Raw genomic sequence first — 19,047 nt, 5'->3', positions numbered from 1 at the left:
CTTCCAGATAGTGTAGATTTTGGTGCAATATAAACAAGCATTTAATGTGCCAAATGCTGCCGCCAAGGTAAGATAAACAAAAGCACATTTCACTTGAAATGAGCATCGACCTGTCCTTAGGCAATTTAATCCAAACTGTCAAGTGAAATTTGAGAGTTGGATTAATTTGCCGAGGACACGGCAGTAAATTGACACACGGGAAGGTCTGAAGCACTTAATATGAGCGTAAATAAGCTTGCTGTAATCAATCTCCACAAAAATATACATGGGCATCTCGACTTATGCCTAAATATCAGAATGATTTCACCAATATTTTAGATTTTATGGATGCTTTTTTTGGGGGGGACGAGGGGGACTCAGAGTTGGAAGTGAGCTCTAAGTCATGATGCTAACATAAATTTGATGGCAATTGATAGCATTTTTTTGGAGACTAGGTGACATTCTGCTTGTCTATATTATGCGTTGAAAACTGTCAATCGTGCAATCACAGTAAGGCAATTGCGTTGGAGTGAGCCATTTGAACCCATATCATAAAAGTAACCATGGGAGCCACTCATGCGTGGGACATCTATAATGAAGATCAATGTTCTTTTCATTTCTTTCTTTTTATTCCTGAATTTTATATCAGCTTGTCCGCCATATTGGATATGGCCATCATACTAGCCATAAAATCATATTACAACCATTACAACTTTAAACTGTTTTAAACATTTTTAATTCCAAATATAAAACAGGATATAAGTTTTTTTGTTTTTGTCTCATTCTGTCATTTAATATTATTCCACATCATTGAAAATCATGTCAAAACATTCCTTAAATTTTAATTCGGCTTCTAAGCCTTCACACGTAATTTGTCCAGTAATTACATTCTTGAGTTTTAAATTATTAACATTCCATTTTCTAAATAGCTCACTGGGCTCAGTTAAATGCCAAAATGTTTGGAATTCTCTTTTAAGCAAGTTTCACATAAGCCTACCCCAAGTACCACCCTTTCTCGGCTAAAGATCTCCTAATTATCCACCAGTTTATGTGTGTAGCCAGCTCTATTTGTATATATGTATCATAGGGTCTGTGTGTGTGTCCTGATTTTTTTTTTTTCATCTGCCCACTCTCCAGCTCACGCATGCAATCAGCCCCAAAGCCCAGCCAACTCTGATGTGGTGGGCCTGGACCTGGCCTCCTATGGTTACACCCTAGTATACACCTGTCAGCCAGGATACTTTCTTTCTGGGGGTTCAGAGCACCGCTTCTGCCGCTCTGATGGCAGCTGGACTGGCAAGGTGCCCGTGTGCAGAGGTAAGTTGCCTGCAGAAATGTCCAATGCCAGATGATTGAGTTGATGCCACTGAGTAGATGGATGTCATCCAGAGCAAATTTACACTTATCAGCGATGAGTGTTTACATTCAGTTTCAGTTTTTTCATGATATTCTTGTTATGGCTAATTGTCAAAAGAGAAGTGTGAACTCTTCATACACAAGAACAATGCCATCTGGAAATGGGTTTCCCTGACCTCAGCAAACTCCTCTCATGACTGAATTTTTGTCTTGGCTATCACTAAAGCTGCATTCCGCTTGGTCTGTCAATAACCATCAGATGGCTCCAGAGTTACACTATTCAAAAAGGCCTGATCGGACTCATTCTTAAGCCTGATGAAATCCCTTACTTTACCTCGTGGCATAAACTACTACAACTAAGCCTTATATCATCTCTAAATGTTACTATATCTACCCAAAATAACGCCTTTGAATATTCTCACTTTTTTAGCATGATTCTTTCCTGAATTCATATAAGAATTTTTAACAAATTATTGTGACTAGTTCCAAAATATTGTTGTCAATATTCTGAAAGACAAGCGAGGTGTCTTAAAACTTACTGCATATTTCGCATTAAGTAAAATTAACTGTGTAACAACAAACTTAATAATTGCACACAAAAGCTTTTGGAAATACTCTCATTACAAGTTTCAGCCAAATCCATGCAGTTAGTAGTTCCCCAGAAATACTGTTACTTGTGAAATATACTGTTGAAATCATGTGATTATCTTTTAGTGCCTTTTACAACAACAAATTTGCTATATTTGTGAAGTTACATTATGGGTTTCTTCAAATTGTCGGAAAATTTGAGGGACTTACTTTATATTTGTTCCTTTAAAAAGAGTGAATATGTTTATCATTATTAACTAAGCAGTTATTGTCGATGCATGCTAATTAGGGCCTTGAAATGAATACGTTCATAACAAACTACTTCAAAATAAAATCCAGCATTGCCAATTACATTTATATTTTTCTAGAAATATGTTTAGAATTAATGAGGGTATACTCTTGTACTCTAATTTGAAGGTGGGCTTTTTTTTTTTTTTTGATTATATTGCCGAGATTTTTGATCGACAATATAACACAAAGGGTGACCCCAAAATAAATTTTTTTTTCATCTCGTAATGCATTCTAAGGGTTGAAGAGGCCGTTCCAATCAAAATTAATTTGGACAGATTTTATTTTTGGGGAATTCTTGTCTTATTGCAAGTGGTATACAGATGTACCTCTACTTACGAAATTAATTGGTTCTGGAAGAAATTTCTTGACTCGAAATTTTTGTACATAGAAACCATGCAAATGCCTCAATACATTCCAAAATTTGTTTCCTAAAGTACTTCAAAATATGTAACAAATACATGTTACAATTAGATTTTGCACAATAAATGAGAGTTGTGCATAATATAAAGAACAAAGAATAAAGACTAAAAATGATGGTCATTTAACTTTTAACTTTGTCCTCATAGTTTTTTGCCCTCTTTAGTTCATGTTCTCTCTCCGGAGTGGTTTTTGCCTGGCATTTTGTGAAGAACTGATCCAAGGATGTTTGCTTTTGTCGGCTTTTAACACACCTTCGAAAATGTGTAGATACATATCTATCTACCTCCACACATAGACACACACAAGAGGTCCCTCTTAGCCAATGAGATGCCAGGATGATGCTCGGTAATAGCCAATGGCGGAGCAGCCATAAATATGTTGCATTTAGGTAACTCAGAGCTGCGAGTAGCAGCCCATACTAACTATATTTTTACCTTTCGTATTGTAAAATTTCTTTGATAATAAGAGGCAATATTTTTCTGTTGCGGTGTTTCGTAACTTGAAAATTACGTATGAAGAGACATTCGTAAGAAGAGGTACCACTGAATTCTATTTAGGTGATTTTTCCAAATAAAGTAACAATAATACAAAAATACAGTAAAATAAATCATGAAACATAGTACTAAATCGCCTCGGCTGGTGTCAAGTCATGTCAACAGTATTTATAGAGCACTTTCAAACAGCCATCGCTGCATACAAAGTGTTGTACATGGAGCAATTTAACATGCACAATAAACAGTAAGACAAATCGGTAATAAAGGCGATAGAAAGCACCAAACAGTAAAACCAAGAACAAATCTAAGTCATGCTGAGTCGAATGCGTGTGAAATACCAAAGAAATAACAAAGAAAGGTTTCAGATGGGCAGTGTGTTTACTTTTCTTGCCTTCTCTGGCTATGATGCCTGGATGCAATGAATCACTCCATCTTTGTGACATGTTTGTCTTCTTCTGCAGCCGGATCTAAGTCACAGGAAAAAACTGTCAAATTAATACCAGGTACACCAAGCCCAAAAATAAATGGTGAGTCATGAATTCTACCACCTTTTTCAATTTGGGTCATCTGTCCTCTGCAACTGAAAGTTTAGCTCCTTGTACATTTTTTGTGAAATCTTGTCTCCACGAGGTAGCCCTTATGTCAGCAACAATATCGTTTTAGCAGCAGTCTTATTTCCCGCACGGTGGCGGGAAGAGAGGAATAAACCCTTGTAATGATTTGGTTGTCAGAACAACAGCTAACAGGTGTCAAAGTCAAGGCCCAGGGGCCAGATCTGGCCCGCCACATCATTTTATGTGGCCCACGTAAGCCATTCAAGCATGTCAACTTCCATGATGCTTGCTTAAATCTGAACCAGAATTTAACATTTTCATTTAATAATTACAATATTCAAACTATCCATTATTCTTGACTTCTGATATCAAAACTAGTTTTCCATCTATTTATTGCTTGATGTGTATCTAATATGTGGAGGTGGTTCAACATTGATGCTTTCACAAAATTCAGTCATAACGGCCCTCCAAGGGAAACCCTAACTACAATCTGGCCCGTGTCAAAAATGAGTTTGACACCCCTGCAAGAGTGTTTTGTGCTCATAATGTCAGCAAATTTTAAAAATATCTACATATATATATGGACACCATCGACTTTTGAGTGAATATTGAGATACTTCATTTTGATGTGACTGATTTTATTTTTTCTCAGCAGGTTTCAATTTAAATGTTCTCACTAATAGTGAGTGATACCGGGTGCTACACAAGTGGCGATACAATTTACCGCTTTGTTAATAACTAAATAAATAAATAAACAAATACATAAATGGTGGTTGTGGTGTTGCGGCCCTCATTAACAGTTTCAGTGATTCCACAGCAGCTTTGAAAAATTGATTGCCCACCAACAACTTTTAACATGGTAGTCGAGTGGTTCGTGTGTCAACTTTACAGTGCATAGGCTGTGGGTTTCATCTCCGGCCTCCATTGGTAGTTTGCGTGTTCTCCCTCTGCCTGCTTGGGTTTTCTCTGGGTGCCAAAAACATGCATGGCAGGCTGTTTCAACACTCTACATTGTCCCTAGGTCTGAGTGTTAGCATGGATAGTTTCTGTCTGTGTGCGCCCTGCGCTTGACTGGCAACCAGTTCAGGGTGTCCCCTGCCTACTGACCAAAGACGGTTGGGATAGCCTCCAGCATGCCCCGTGACCCTAGTGAGGATAAAGGGGATCAGAAAATGGATGGATTGACTTTTAACGCATGATACTGCTAGCTGATCACAGTTAAGTGCTGTCACGTTCGCAAGGTGGTGGTGTATCCCAAAAAGCAGGCAAGAGGGAAGAGCAGGGTGTACTTGACCAATTGTATTAAAACACAGAAAACTAAATCATAAACAAAGTTCCAAGAACACAAGGAATCCAAAGTACCAAAACAAAACCATGACTGTGGCAAAAAACTAACAGGAACAGAACCATGACAGAAACAAACATGACAGTTGCAGGCAAAGCAAACAAACAAACAATGACCTGACACCGAGCGGTTGTGCCGGGAGTCCTTCTAAAGCACTAATTACAGAATGACCAACAGGTGTGCAGCTGCAGGCAGAGCCTTACAGTGCCACCTGTTGGTCCCAAACAGACATGACAAGTGCAGCGCTTCTTTTTTGCACCACACACCACTTTTGATGGACCGTTAAAGATGGGATGCAATGAGACTGAGATGACCATCCATTGGCGGCGATGTTGCCGCATTCGGCGACCACCTCTTGAGTCTAGCCGCCGTTTCCGTGAGCGCCAGCAATGACAAGTCGGCCACAATAAACGGCTGTTCATATGATACAACAAGCCATGAAGCCAACTTCAAAATTAAAGCTTCACAACTAATACTGTACATGGACATCAATACCTTAGCTGTATTTTATTCTGAAGTTAACCCTAGTAAGTATTTGTTGTGGCTGCTAAATAGACTTGGACTTAGTGAATGAAGGCACTGAGCTGCATTCACAGACATATGTGGCTGCAATATTCTTGGAACGCAAAGGTGCACTGAGGCAATCGAAATTCGAGCGCACGTGGCCATTTTCAGTACGCATGCGCACTTGCACACCTCTTATTTGCACCTCTAGAAATAAAATGCAATGAATTTGTGGTATGTAAATTAGCATGACAATGTATGGTGTTATGATCGCTTCTGCAGCAAAATAGTTGGTTGTGCCTTGACCTAACTAGGGTGGCACCATGGTAGACTGGTTTGCATATCCACCTCACAGTGCATAGGTCTGGGGTTCGATTATGACTTGCTGTGTGGAGAATGCATGTTCTCCCCATGCATGCGTGGATTTTCTCAGTGTACTTTGGTCTTCTCCCACATTCCAAAAACATGAATGGCAAGTTAATGGAACACTCTCAATTGCCCCTCGGTGTGATTGTGTATGTGAATGTTTGTTTGTTTACATGTGTGCTGCAATTGGCAAGCAACCAGTTCAGGTTGTACCCCATCTACTGCCCGTAAACGGCTGGATAAGATTGATGGATTGACTTAACTAACCTCACTCCATAAAGCAAGCTGACCTGTACTTGAGATGTGACAGCTGACGGTAGGAGAAGTCACACTGGAGAAAGTAGCTCATTGCGGCTTTGCTGCGGAAGGGAAAAGAGTCCGGAAATCATCACAGATTTTGTGCATTTTAGCTGGGAAGTCGGACCGCAAGTTGCTGTGCATTGTTACTGCGTGCAGTGATGGGCTTGAATCACTGGCCAGGACAAAAACACTGGCTCCTGATGTAGACTTTCTGGAATTCTGCACTGGCATGACACGTGGTTAGCATCAATGTTTTCTTAACAGTTTGCATATTTGAGCCTCTGTTTACAAGAAATCTTGATTACTTTGTTGCAAATCATTTGCAATCAAGGATAGCCTGAAGTCTGTCAGCCTGAAACCAGATGCTGGGTTTCAACTCTGCTGATGCCAGGTCTTTAGTTCCTGCTTGTTCTTTGGGCATTGTCCTTCTATTTTTGTCTTCTGCAAGTGAAATGCATGTTCAATCAGATTCAGGTCAGGTGATTGGCTGGGCCATTGCAAAACATTCCACTTCTATACCTTGAAACTCTGGTTGCATTTGTTCAGTTTTGAAGTAGTTTATAGAATATGAGCAGATAATATACCGGTAGTCTGAAACATTTCAGAATAAATTATGTTGCTTTTGCCGGCAGTCGCATAATCAATAAACATAAGACATCCAGTTATTTCCCGTCTCCATACTTTTCGCTTTACATCATTTTGTTTGAATCTGAGTAAGATTTCATGGCTGAGTTTGTAAAACACACAAAGAAGGTGCCTTCCCAGATACAACCCGTCCAGAGAAACATAAACAAAAATAATGACCAACAGAAATGAGAAGCCTAGCGGTTCTCTGTTTAGTGCCCCAAAATCTTAGATGTGAACAGAAAAAACAAGAGGGGAAGAGAGGAAAGGAAGCATAGCTTGAGCATTAGAAAAAAAAATACATTCAAAGACATTTAAGACTGACCTCAAGACTTTACATGTAGTGAATGGGGAGGATGGATGGTGGTAACGCAACCAGTCGGATGAGCATCTTAGTCCGTTTGAGCAGCTCAAGTATCAATATGGGGGCGGGGGGGGGGGGGTGACACGGGGTGTAATCTAACGAAGGGGATGATAACTGGGACGTGTGCGTGTGATTATCATGCAGCTACATGGGCAAGCTTATGGTCTACATTGAGACATCCCTGGCATACTTGTCTTGTAACAGGGAATGAGGGCAATGGTCTATTTTTCATCCAGGGGAAAGTACCATTTGCTCTTTGTCTCGTGAGATCATAAGATGTGCCACAACCGAACAGGCTCTTTTAGATGTTTCATGGCAAACTCTAATCTGACCTGTTTTTGAGGCTAATCAATGGTTTACATCAGGGTGTCCACCTCTGGTCCTCAAGGGCCCCTATCTAGCATGTTTTCAAAGCATACCTCCTCCATCACATCTTATTCAAATGATCAGGTTGGCTATCAGGCTTCTCAGAGCTTGTTGATGAACTGACCATTGAAATAGACAACTAAAACATGCTGGATAGTGGCCCTTAAGGAACAGAGTTGGACACTCCAGGTTTACACTTTTTAATGAAACCTCGATTTTTCTTTTGGGGAAGTAATCTCGTAATAGCCTAATTGCACTGTTTGATATGCGGCCTCAACTGCGTATATAATCATCATTCAACTTGGCTTGAGTCAATATTTTTGTTGTTGTTGTTATAATGTACAATGTCATTTGAATCATTTACATTTTGATTGTGTGAATATTGTGTTTCCTTATTTCTGTCAAAAATAATGCATCTCTTTTCCACAAGTTCCTGAGGACGTCTTTGCCCCTGATTTCCTGTGGAAAGGCTCCTATGATTACAAGGGACAGAAGAAGCCAATAACGATGACAGTCACAAGCTTTAATACTACAACAGGAAAAGTGAATGTAACTTTAAATGACAGTAGCATGGAGTTTCTACTCTCTGGTGAGCCATCTATAAATCATCTGTTTCCGCCATCCTCCCCTTTCCTCTCATCACTGCATCTGTGTGTCATTTCTATTTATTTCAGGGGGACCGGTATCAATCAGTCAATCACAAAACGATCTCATGCATGAGAGTGGAAATTACTTATTGGCTCTAAAGACGGATATATTAGTTCGCATGGAATGACAAGCTGCTCACTGAAGTGTTCACACATCTCGACTGTTTTCTCATTTTTCCCTGCCTTTCCCAGCCTTGTTCACAGAGGCATGCAAATGTCTCTCTGGCCAGCAGCATTAAGGCTTTCATGCTGGTTGCTGTTGGCATGTGGCCCTGAGGAATGCCTCAGGAGAAATTTCTTTTTAGACTTGTGGATGAAGTGATTTGATTTTATATATCAAGGTTCATGTTGACCTCAGAACTCTTCTTGGCCTTGCTATTGAATTAAAAAATTGATTACGGTACGCTTACATTTTCAATGTGTAACTTGAAGATATGATGATTTTATCGCCCTTGTTGCCTCTGGTATTTTCTTCCAAAGGAGTGTACAAGCACCAGGATGCGAGGTTGACACTTCTGCTAGACCACAGGAAAGCGCTGGCCCACAGCTCCCTGAGTCGGATTATGGTGGAGACCTGGTCAATGGAAGGATTTGTAAGATCACACACAAATCAGGAGGAGCTAACCAATGTCATTTTAATAGTTTGGAACACTCAAATGTCCCCAGTATGATTGGAACACAGAGTGAATGTGCAGCACATGTGTAAAAACACGTGTAAAAACTGTTTTCAGAGTGCCTGCTCCCCACCATAACGAGAGGGGTGGGGGAGATTGGGCTCTCGCCCTACGATCGGGGAAGAGGGTGTCTCGGTCGTAACTGCAGGGACCCTTGGGGGTGGCGTTTCTCGGGGGCTTGTGTGTTCCATTCGGGAACACAACATTTCAAGCCGCTGGGCCAATACGGCGATTGCCTCCCGGAGCTCCGTGAGCTCTGGCCTTTGCTGGCCCACTAGTTGCCCTTGGCTGGTCAAGGCGGTCATGATCTTGTTCATGTCTACAGGATCCATATGGTGGGAGTATTCTGTTATGTCTCGGATAAACCGAGTTTGGGGGGATCCAAAAAGCGTAGACAAAAACAAGGTCTCCGTAGGAAAAATAGACAATTTAATGTCTCAATCGCACCAAAATAAGGCGAGAACATAAAGCGCTGGTCCACAATAAGAACCAGGAGGCAAATCCAAACGAGTAACAAAAAGTGCTTGCACAAAAGTAGTGATGGGTCCAGCGACACCGATGCGTTGATGCATGCGCCGGGCTCACAGAGCAAACCACGTGTCGGTGCATGTGCCGCTTCATTACGTCACGTGATTGACACATGAACTGCACCGGCGCAGTTTAGACTGCATCGGCTGCGTTGACACAGTCCAGGCTGCTAATTGACACATCGGCTGCGTTGACACAGTCCAGGCTGCTAATTGACACATCGGCTGCGTTGACACATTCCAGGCTGTTAATTGACACGTGAACTGCACCGGTGCGGTTTAGACTGCATCGGCTGCTTGGCACAGTCCAAGCTGCGGCACTTAGTCCAGGGGGCGTCGACTCAGTGCAGGGGGCGTTGACGCAGTGAGCACACCGCATGTTTGATGACTCTGCCACGTTGCTATTTAAAGTCACATAAAACGTAAACCTTGTCTGCTGACCATCATTACATCGGCTAGGCTAGCTTAGCTGTTGTCGTAGTTCAAAGCTTAATATGTGGCGTGGGTTGGGTCGGCGCCGCAAGTACGTCGTCGCGCGCACAGCTGAGAGCAGCAGACTATCGACTGCTGAGACGCGCTTCACTCGAGTCGAGTGACGTTGCTACTGTATCACCAAGTGCCTCTCGGATTTTTGACATGTCTTATTCCATTGTTTGTGTGTCTTCTCCACAACAGAGGAAATAGCATGCATTAAATGCAACAGACTGAAATTTAAAACGCTGCATCTTATTTTTCTAAATCAAAAATTGTGAAGACAAAGCCCACAAGCATCCTCATTCACATGAATTTCACATTATTGAAACACATTGAATGATACAATATGAATGCATGGATGTGAATGATATTGTCAAGGGTCAATGTCATCTTTATTGTCAAATATGCTTAGTGTATGACATGCAGCATAGATGAAATTTCTTCCTCTCAATCCTCAGTGCATACATGCATGTAAACATGCTGTGCATTAAACACACGCAGCTAAGAAAGGATAGCAGCTACACTATATAAAAAAAGACATGTAATCTGAACAGTATAGACAATATAAAGAGCATAAACAACAGCATAAACAATGGCGCTTGTGGCTACACTGAGCTTTTAACTCATTCAGTACCAGTCATTGGGTAGAGTGAGGTAGTGCATTGTATACATGTCATCATCAAATCAGTTTGTTCAGTCTGTCAAGTGGGATGGCTGCAGGGATTTTGAAGGTCCAGCAGGTGGCAGTGGTCGGCGACACAGTATCAGTACAGTATCAACACAGTGTGTCATTGTGTCGACACGCCTTATGAGGCCTCATGGACCCATCACTACACAAAAGAGCAAGGAAGAAAAATAAAGACCGCAAAATATGAACGAAAAACAATGTAACACCAGTACACACACAAAAAGCCAGATCATCAAAACAAAACAGTACTTACTCAAAAATGGGTACCGATAACTATAACGCGAAATCACGACGAGGTCAAAAGCCAATAAGTCAAAGAACAGCGAAGACAGCAATGCCATAGACCAGTGGTCCTCAACTAGAAATGCTGTCGGTCCACTTTTTTTTTTTAAATAAGACCATGGTCCGGTCCCATGCACGGCGGTCATGGGGAGCAGGGCTATATGCCCATTTAGTATGGTCAAGCCAAGCTTATACAAATCAACACTCCTCACAACCAACCAATAGAGGGGTGCATGAAAATAACAATTATTCACTTTGCCAGTACACAGCAAATAATGAGAGGTATTGTGTTGAGGCACAGAAACTCTTTTATTTTGTTAAGTTGTGCCTGCTTAATAATAGAAATAGCCCTTTTAGGGAAATAAGAAATTTTTACTTTAAATTTGTTAAACAGTAGTTGTCTTTTTTCCCTTAATTTAACAAAAACAAAATACTAATTTTACCAAAATAAATACTAAACATGAAAACAAAAATATTGTTTTCATTTGTACAATTCCCCTTTTCACATCCCCTCTGAAATCACTTAAAAAAATATATCAGAAGAGGAGTTAAGAACCATTTACCAAATACTGACACAAGGGAGCACAGAAATGTGCAGTGCTTTTCTTCCACTAAAGGTGAATGCAATGTCTGAGGCATGCAAATATTATTTGAAGACGCCATTGTGATGTTCATTTCCCATGTTGCGGTGTTGTGTTATTAAACAGCTGCTAAGATCCCCGATGTAGACGGGAGCAGAACTGCACACAATCGAAACCTCCCGCGATTCGTTTTGTCTAATTGTCTGTGTGCGGCTCTCCTGGGCAGAAGCTGTGAGCACACTGTGGGGTCGCGCATTCGTCTGTTTCCTGACACAATCATCCATTTTGAATGGGTGTGTTTTGGGATAGACGCGCGCTGACGCTTATGTATGGACACACCTTAAGTTCAGACGAGCCAATCAGCGCATCGTATATGCTGACGCTTATGTATGGGCACACCTTAAGTTCAGAGGAGCCAATCAGCGCATCGTATATGTTGACGCATACGTATGGCCACACCTTCAGTTCAGAGGAGCCAATCAGCGCATCTTATCGCCGACATGCCCTGGTCAGCCAGGGTCTCCAGTCCAGTGAGTCAAACATTATACACGCAAAGTCGCGCTGCTGCGGTCCTCTGCATTACATCTGTTAGTGCACGCAAAGAATACAACGGATAATTTTAACAAGTGATCGCGGTAATGCGCACATTATAGTCCACAAATATAAAATGTATAACTTAAAAATCACTTTATAATATTTATTTTATACAATTTGCCGAGGGTCCGGACAGAGGAGGTCGGCGGTGCGGACAGAGGAGGTCGGCGGTCCGGTCGTGGATCGCGGTCCGCCAGTTGAGGAAGAGGGCCATAGACAATACTCCCACGACAGGTGTAGGACGGTGGAGTCCTTAAATAGTGCATTTTTAGATTACAGATTGGCAGCAGGTGCGCTAGAAAGACCGCTCATGCCACCTGCTGGCCAGACCGTAAAACCGAAACGTGACATCCATCATTCTCGATAGACCATTAACGCTCTTAAAGGAACCTGGCACTCCATCTACTATCCATGATGAGGCTACCTGACTGTAGATATACAAACACACACACACACACACACACACACGCTTCACGACCACAGTGACGAAAGTCTAGCATGTCAGAATTTTTGTTCATCTTGCCACATAATATGGCATGTCCTTCATCATCCTTTGATCGGTTCTTCAGCATTGACCATGACAGAAGACAGTGCCTTCCGACTTATGACAAGAGACTGGGTGTGGCGCACACAATCCCCATTTGGTGGACAGTACTTAAAAAGTGACAAAGAAATAGCCATACTTTCACCACCAGACTATAGGTATGACTGGAAGGTTTATTCATTCATTCATCTTCCTAACCGCTTGATCCTACTGGAAGGTTTAGCTCTGGACAAATCATGCTCATCCCTCAGAAGACAGTCTAGAAAAGGTGGGAAGCATGGGGTGGATCAAACCATTTTTGAGGGAGAAGGAGAGCGGTTCTGTTTTTTGTTAAAATGTCACTCTTGGTACTGTTTTTTCCAACAAAGAACACTTCCATTATGTGATACAAGGGCGGTAATTTACGAAATAATATATGATTAACTCGGATTTGGTTGACCTCTATTCCACCATATGTCACCTTCAACATCATTGCAAATGGAAAATGAATCAAACAGAAGCCAAAGCCACATAATGAACATAAAAGATAGCAAGGGAGGAAGTTAAAAAGAAGGATTAGAGATAAGGCCACACAAAAATTAACCTAATAAGATACCTCTTAATACTAATCCAAAAAGACCTATGAGACATCTACAAACAGGTCCCTCACGCTTCTTTCGCCATTTTTGGTCCAGATATAAAAAGTCTTGTCCGTCAGAGAGGGTTCAAAGAGAAAATTACCAACTTAAAGCCTTGACATCATAGCTTGTGTGTGATCAAAATGTTGGCATTCTGTACACTGGCATCCTCCTAGACTCGAATTGTTGGTACGTGAAGCCACTACAAAAAGTAGAGGGGCACATATCAATTAAACTGGAAAGGTTGAAATTCAGGAATATTTGTTCCACAAGAGTCCAGTCCTAGCCACACCCCTTCAATAAGGTTCTACACCAGACATGGCCAGCTCCAGGCCTGGAGGGCCGCTGTCCTGCCTGTTTTCCAGCTCTCTCGCCTGAAACACACCTGAATCCGATGATCAGCTCATCAGCCAGCTCTGAAGCAGCATTCGAACGATCCTGATGATTTGAATCAGGTGTGTTGCTCTGGGAGAGCTGGAAAACAGGCAGGACAGCGGCCCTAGAGGACCGACTGACTTTGGACACCCCCGTTCTACACCATTCAAATAATCTATCTACATTCGCTGCCCAGTTGTTATGCAGGAAATTGGGTAGGGCCAGCCCATCTGATTCTTTTTCAAGAACAACCTTCGCGCCCAATAGGGCTGTAGTCAAGTCCACCTATATCGAGTCCAAGTCAGATCACAAAGGTTCAAATCTACAAGGGCTAAATTAAATTTCTGGTAAGATGAAGAATAAACCTTCAAAAAGAAAAATACTAAAATTAGACAAATTTAACTAAAGGCTTTATGCATCTCGAATGAGATTACGATTTCAGGCTCATTTAAGATTTTTTTTTTCATCATTAACACAGATTTAGACGGATGACCGAATAAGGTTTTGGAGCAATCTAGCGATGGATCAATAACAGCATCAAGTAAGATTAAGTGGTGTGTACCCATTTGAGATAGATGACCCAATAATTTGGGTTATCCCAGTTTGGCCCATAGCGACTAAACATATCACCAGCATATTTTATGGCCAACACTGCACAGCAGGCATGTCCAGCTACGGGCCTGCATGGTCGCTATCCTGCCGGTTTTCCAGCTCTCCCGGCTGCAACACACCTGAATCAAATGATCAGCTCATCAGCTACCTATGAAGCAGCATTAGAACGATCCTGATGATTTGAATCAGGTGTGTTGCAGCCGGGGGAGATGGAAAACAGGCAGGACACCGGCCTTTAAGAACAAAACTTGGAACACCCCTGCTGTACAGTATCAAAACAATTTTTTGTCTCTAACAATCTTTGTGTGTGTAGAAGTTTACCAATCATTATAGCTGTATCACAAAAATTTAGAATTTAGTTCAGAAATGGAGATTGTGAAATGCTCCTCTCTTTAATTCAGATCTATTTGATGCCCTGTGCGTTTCTTGAAAAAATAGTACCTCTTGCTTTCAATGTCTTCACATAGGCGAGCACTTTACATAGGATGGTTTAGTCCTCTCACGTTGCAGCTCATGGCCCGGTGGTCGAGTGGTTATTGCGTCGACCTCACAATGCAGAGGTTCAATTCCAGCTCCGGCCTTCCTGTGTGGAGTTTGCATGTTCTCCCCGTGCCTGCATGGGTTTTCTCCGGGTACTAACAGAAGCCAACGTATATCCATTTTTGTGAGCTGGCAGCCTGGACTTTGCGCTCAGCGGTTAGTCTGTGCTGGGTTCGATCCCCAAGTTAGGTGGTTCAGTCAGGCACGGGGGACCTTGGTGTGCTCTACAATCGCCATGAATGTGATGCAAATGGAGATGCTGCAAGGATTGGCCGAGAAAAGTCAGCTTCCATCTCAGAGTGGTGCACAAAAGCAAAGACTTCTGTTATGCCCAAATGTACCGGCGCAAAGTACAGCAAAATATCAAAATAAAGTAAACCACCCACAGTATGTGCACACACTGCTTTTTGTTCTTGACTTGCACCAGCACGAAAATAGTGTGCCGCGGACACAAAATTGGCCGCACCGCCAAAAAAAATCACAATTCTTCACATGCAGCTGAAACATAACACTCTCTTTAGTTCTGCTTCCCCCCCCCCCCCCCCCCCCCCCACTTTTCCAGGTTTCAGCTGAGCCTGAAGGCAGCAACTTTGTCTACCAAGGCTTTATACAGGCTAAAGACTACGGACAGTTTGGACTACAGAGACTAGGTATGTCTTCGCCAGTATGTGTGAGAAGTCCAATTTGCATGTCTTGCAATAGCTTCTTTCGATTGTGCGATTTACATTTTCATGACACATTGGAGGCATTTTACCTAATAACTACAATGACTATGTTGAGAAGACAGATAGATGAATGCAGAAGCGGGCACGTCAGTAAATTTTGCCCGTCCGTCATTCGACAGTGACCAGGGCCATCTGTCCGTCATCATCAGTCTGTCATGTCAGTCCGTCACTCCATCATTGGTATTTTAAATGCGCTTCCATTATCACTAAATTACAGTTCATCACCGCTATTTTATGACTGTCACCCAGTCGGTCAATCTTTCATCATTATTTTCACAAAATTACAGTTCATCACCACTGTTTTAGGACTGTCAAATCTTCTTCGGCGTCGGCATGTCAGGTGTACAGAACATACAACTTATTTCGCCACGTGCATTTGCAGCATAAGCAGTGTATCTACTCCGGTCAAGAACCAGGCCTCGTTCTGATGTCCACAATTGTTTTATTGCTCGTCCGTTATAGGACACCATGAAAACTAAATAAAATCCTCAATTAATATTTACAAGAATGTCTTTGTCTGATACATTCAATTAGTGGACAAAATATAACACACACCGAGCGTCCTCTAAACCAGTAGTTTATAAATCAAAGATAATAAAATGTCATGATACAACATGATGCTCTCGTTTTTATCTGCCAAGTGCTGTTAGCAAGACTCAGAGATTGTGGCTTGATGAAGCCAATAGAACCACATCTTCTGTAAAAAGCAGAGACACAATACTGAGGAGGTCGGCCCGGTGATCCAATGGTTCACGCGTCGACCTCATAGTGCAGAGGTCGTGGGTTCAAGGCTCTGGCCTTCCTGTGTGGAATTTGCATGTTCTCCCTGGGCCTGCGTGGGTTTTCTCCGGGTACTCCGGTTTCCTCCCACCTTCCAACAACATGCATGGAAGGCTGATTGAACACTGAAAATTGTCCCTAGGTGTGAGTGTGAGCACGGATGGTTGTTTGTCTCCGTATGCCCTGCGATTGGCTGGCAACCGGTTCAGAGTGTCCCCCAACTATTGCCCGAATAGGCTCCAGCACCCCCCGCGACCCTTGTGAGGATAAAGAGGATCGGAAAATGGATGGATGGATGGATAATACTCAGGTTACCAACACGGACCCCCTGAATGCCTTGGTTGCACAATTTCGTTCATAGATGTTATGAACAGAACTGCTGAGAAAAGTCATTTGGAGGAGTCCAACCCTTACTGGAAATGAATATGCATTACTGCCAGGAGTGTGGACAAAACAGTTGATACTGGTTGTACTTTGGTGGACTTGCCTTCTCCAAGTCGAGAAAGCACACGAAGACTGGTTCGGCAAATTCTCATATACACTCCAGGTACCTGCTGAGAGAGTAGCCCTGGTCCACATGCACCACAGTCAGGACGAGAAACATAATGCTTCTTCAGACTCTGACAGTAAACTTCCGCACAGATCCTCCTCTCCAGCACACCTGAATAGACCTTACCAAGAAGGCTGAGGAGTTTGATCCCTCTGTACATAGAACACACCCTAGAGTCCACTTTAAAAAGGGGGACTGCAAAAGAGGGTTTGCTATCCAAAGATACTGTCCTGAATGTCCATGCGATGTTGAAGGGGTGTGTCAACCAGGACAACCCCACAACTTCCAGAGCCTTTAGGAACACAGGTTGAAACAACTCCAAAGGCCCTACCACAGAGGAGCTTTTTAACCACTTTGGAAACATAAACGGCAGAGATAGGAGAGCCCATAACAGAGTCCCCAGACTTTACTTCCTCAGGTCTTTGAAGCGTTCTCCCACCCTACTCACAACAACTCTAATGGAGGTCAGCAGTGCCCCCATGCCAGCTCACTTGGCATCCGAGCCCATTGGCCCCTGCCACAGGTGCTAAACCCATGGGGAGGGAGACTCACATTATCTTTTGGGGCTTTGCCTGGACGAACCCTTAGCAGCTCGCAGGCCACCGGTTCCATGCCCTTAAGCCCCACTTCTGGCCTTGGATCCATTAAAAGGAGCCATCATTGAAATTGTTTTGAGTCGTGTTTTGTCTGGTACCTCACGTGGGACATTTTGACCCCACCACGGGCATGTAATTGAACACAGTTGACCTCCTAGATCACTGGGACACACAAACACATCCGCCACAATAAGATGAGAGCTCAGGGAGGCGTAATGTCAACTAACTTTGCATAATGTTTTTTTTTCTTTTTGGTGAGGACCATATACCCCTCCTAACATTCACTATTGACACCCATTTTAATTATTTTATTGCCTTTTTGTCCAGGTTTGAGTGTGAGAGAGAATTTTACGCTCAGTGACCCTGAAACCAATACATCCACCAACAGCAGTTCTGTTGCTGTTGCGATCCTTGTGCCTTTCTTTTCCCTCATCTTGGCTGGACTTGGTTTTTATCTCTACAAACAGAGGTATGTGATCTATCCATTTCCACAATCCATCCATTTCTTCACTGGATATAGTACACTAGCGTTTTTTTTGCAAGATTTAAATCAATGATGCAATAATGGTCAACTCGTGATCATCCAATTCACTTCTAAACAGAAGCATATGCCATGCTTTATAATATACAGTAGTACCTCTACTTACGAACGTCTCTTGATACGAAATTTTCAAGTTACGATACACCTCAACAGGAAAATATTGCCTCTTGTTACAAATGAAATTTCAAGATACGAAAGGTAAAAAAACAGTATGGGATGCGTCGCAGCTCTGAGGTTCCTGAACGCATCATACTTATAACTGCTTTGCCACTGGCGATTACTGAGCTTCATCCTGGCATCCCATTGGCTAAGAGGAACCTCTACTGAGTGTGTGTGTGTGTGTGTCTGTGTGTGTGTGTGTGTGTGTGAGTGTGTGTGTGTGTGCGTGTGTGTGTGTGTGTGTGTGCGTGTGTGTGCGTGCGTGTGTGTGCGTGTGTGTGTGTGTGTGTGTGTGTGTGTGTGTGTTTATGCAGCGTCCTTGTCATTCGCCTCTCGGGCCATGAGGTGTTCCGATAGTTTTACATATATGTGAATCACCCAGAAAAAGTGTTAACCATTCGAGCGATCGCTCACTTTGCTGATGTTTGCCTTGGACATTTCCAAAGGATTGTTAAAAGCCAACAAACGCAAATGTCCTTGCATCGGGTCTTTTCAAAATGCCAGGCAAAAACCACTTCTGAGAGGGAACATTAACTAAAACAGGGCGAAAAACGATGAGGACACAGTTAAGTTAAATGGCCATCATTGTTATACTTTATTCTTTGTTTTTTACATAATGCACAACTCTCATTTTATTGTGCAATAATCTAAGTGTGACATGTATTTGTTACATATTTTAAAGCATTTTTATGCTTCATAAAGCATTTATGTCTGAATTTTGGTGAGCTTGGAACGGATAAGGGCATTTACATGGAAAACGCGTGTCTACTTACATTTTCTCATAAAGAAATATCTTCCAGAACATAATAATTTTGTAAGTACAGGTACCACTATAGTTTGCATTGTAAAATGTTGGAGCATTGTATATTTGCGTTATGTAGCTTACTTTTCCACTCATTATGTTAGTTAGCAATGTTCTTTTCAAAAATAATTGCCATTGGGGCTCATTTACCAACTGCAGCTGTCCACAGCGGGCTAATGGACACATGT

The 19,047-nt window shown here is 42.3% G+C and overlaps 1 protein-coding gene across 8 annotated transcripts in view; it reads left to right on the top strand.

Annotated features, from left to right (window-relative positions):
* LOC127600226 (CUB and sushi domain-containing protein 3-like) overlaps window positions 1-19,047 on the top strand; it is a 782,730-nt gene that overhangs the window by 507,333 nt on the left and 256,350 nt on the right. For 7 of the 8 annotated variants that reach the window (XR_007962299.1, XM_052064574.1, XM_052064571.1 and 4 more), the window contains 6 exons: window positions 1,117-1,296; window positions 3,590-3,655; window positions 7,982-8,140; window positions 8,679-8,791; window positions 15,269-15,356; window positions 17,685-17,826. Coding sequence is in view for 7 of the 8 variants with exons in the window: in XM_052064574.1 (XP_051920534.1) it covers window positions 1,117-1,296; window positions 3,590-3,655; window positions 7,982-8,140; window positions 8,679-8,791; window positions 15,269-15,356; window positions 17,685-17,826 (748 nt within the window). In the remaining variant the exon portion in view is untranslated. Of the gene's footprint in view, window positions 1-1,116; window positions 1,297-3,589; window positions 3,656-7,981; window positions 8,141-8,225; window positions 8,654-8,678; window positions 8,792-15,268; window positions 15,357-17,684; window positions 17,827-19,047 lie in introns of those variants that run through there. The other variant, XM_052064575.1, reaches the window with a different exon arrangement.

Source organism: Hippocampus zosterae, chromosome 5 (genome assembly GCF_025434085.1).
Source record: "Hippocampus zosterae strain Florida chromosome 5, ASM2543408v3, whole genome shotgun sequence".
Taxonomy (NCBI): domain Eukaryota; kingdom Metazoa; phylum Chordata; class Actinopteri; order Syngnathiformes; family Syngnathidae; genus Hippocampus; species Hippocampus zosterae.
The sequence above is the reverse complement of the archived record's forward strand: the minus strand, read 5'-3'. Positions and strand labels throughout refer to the sequence as shown.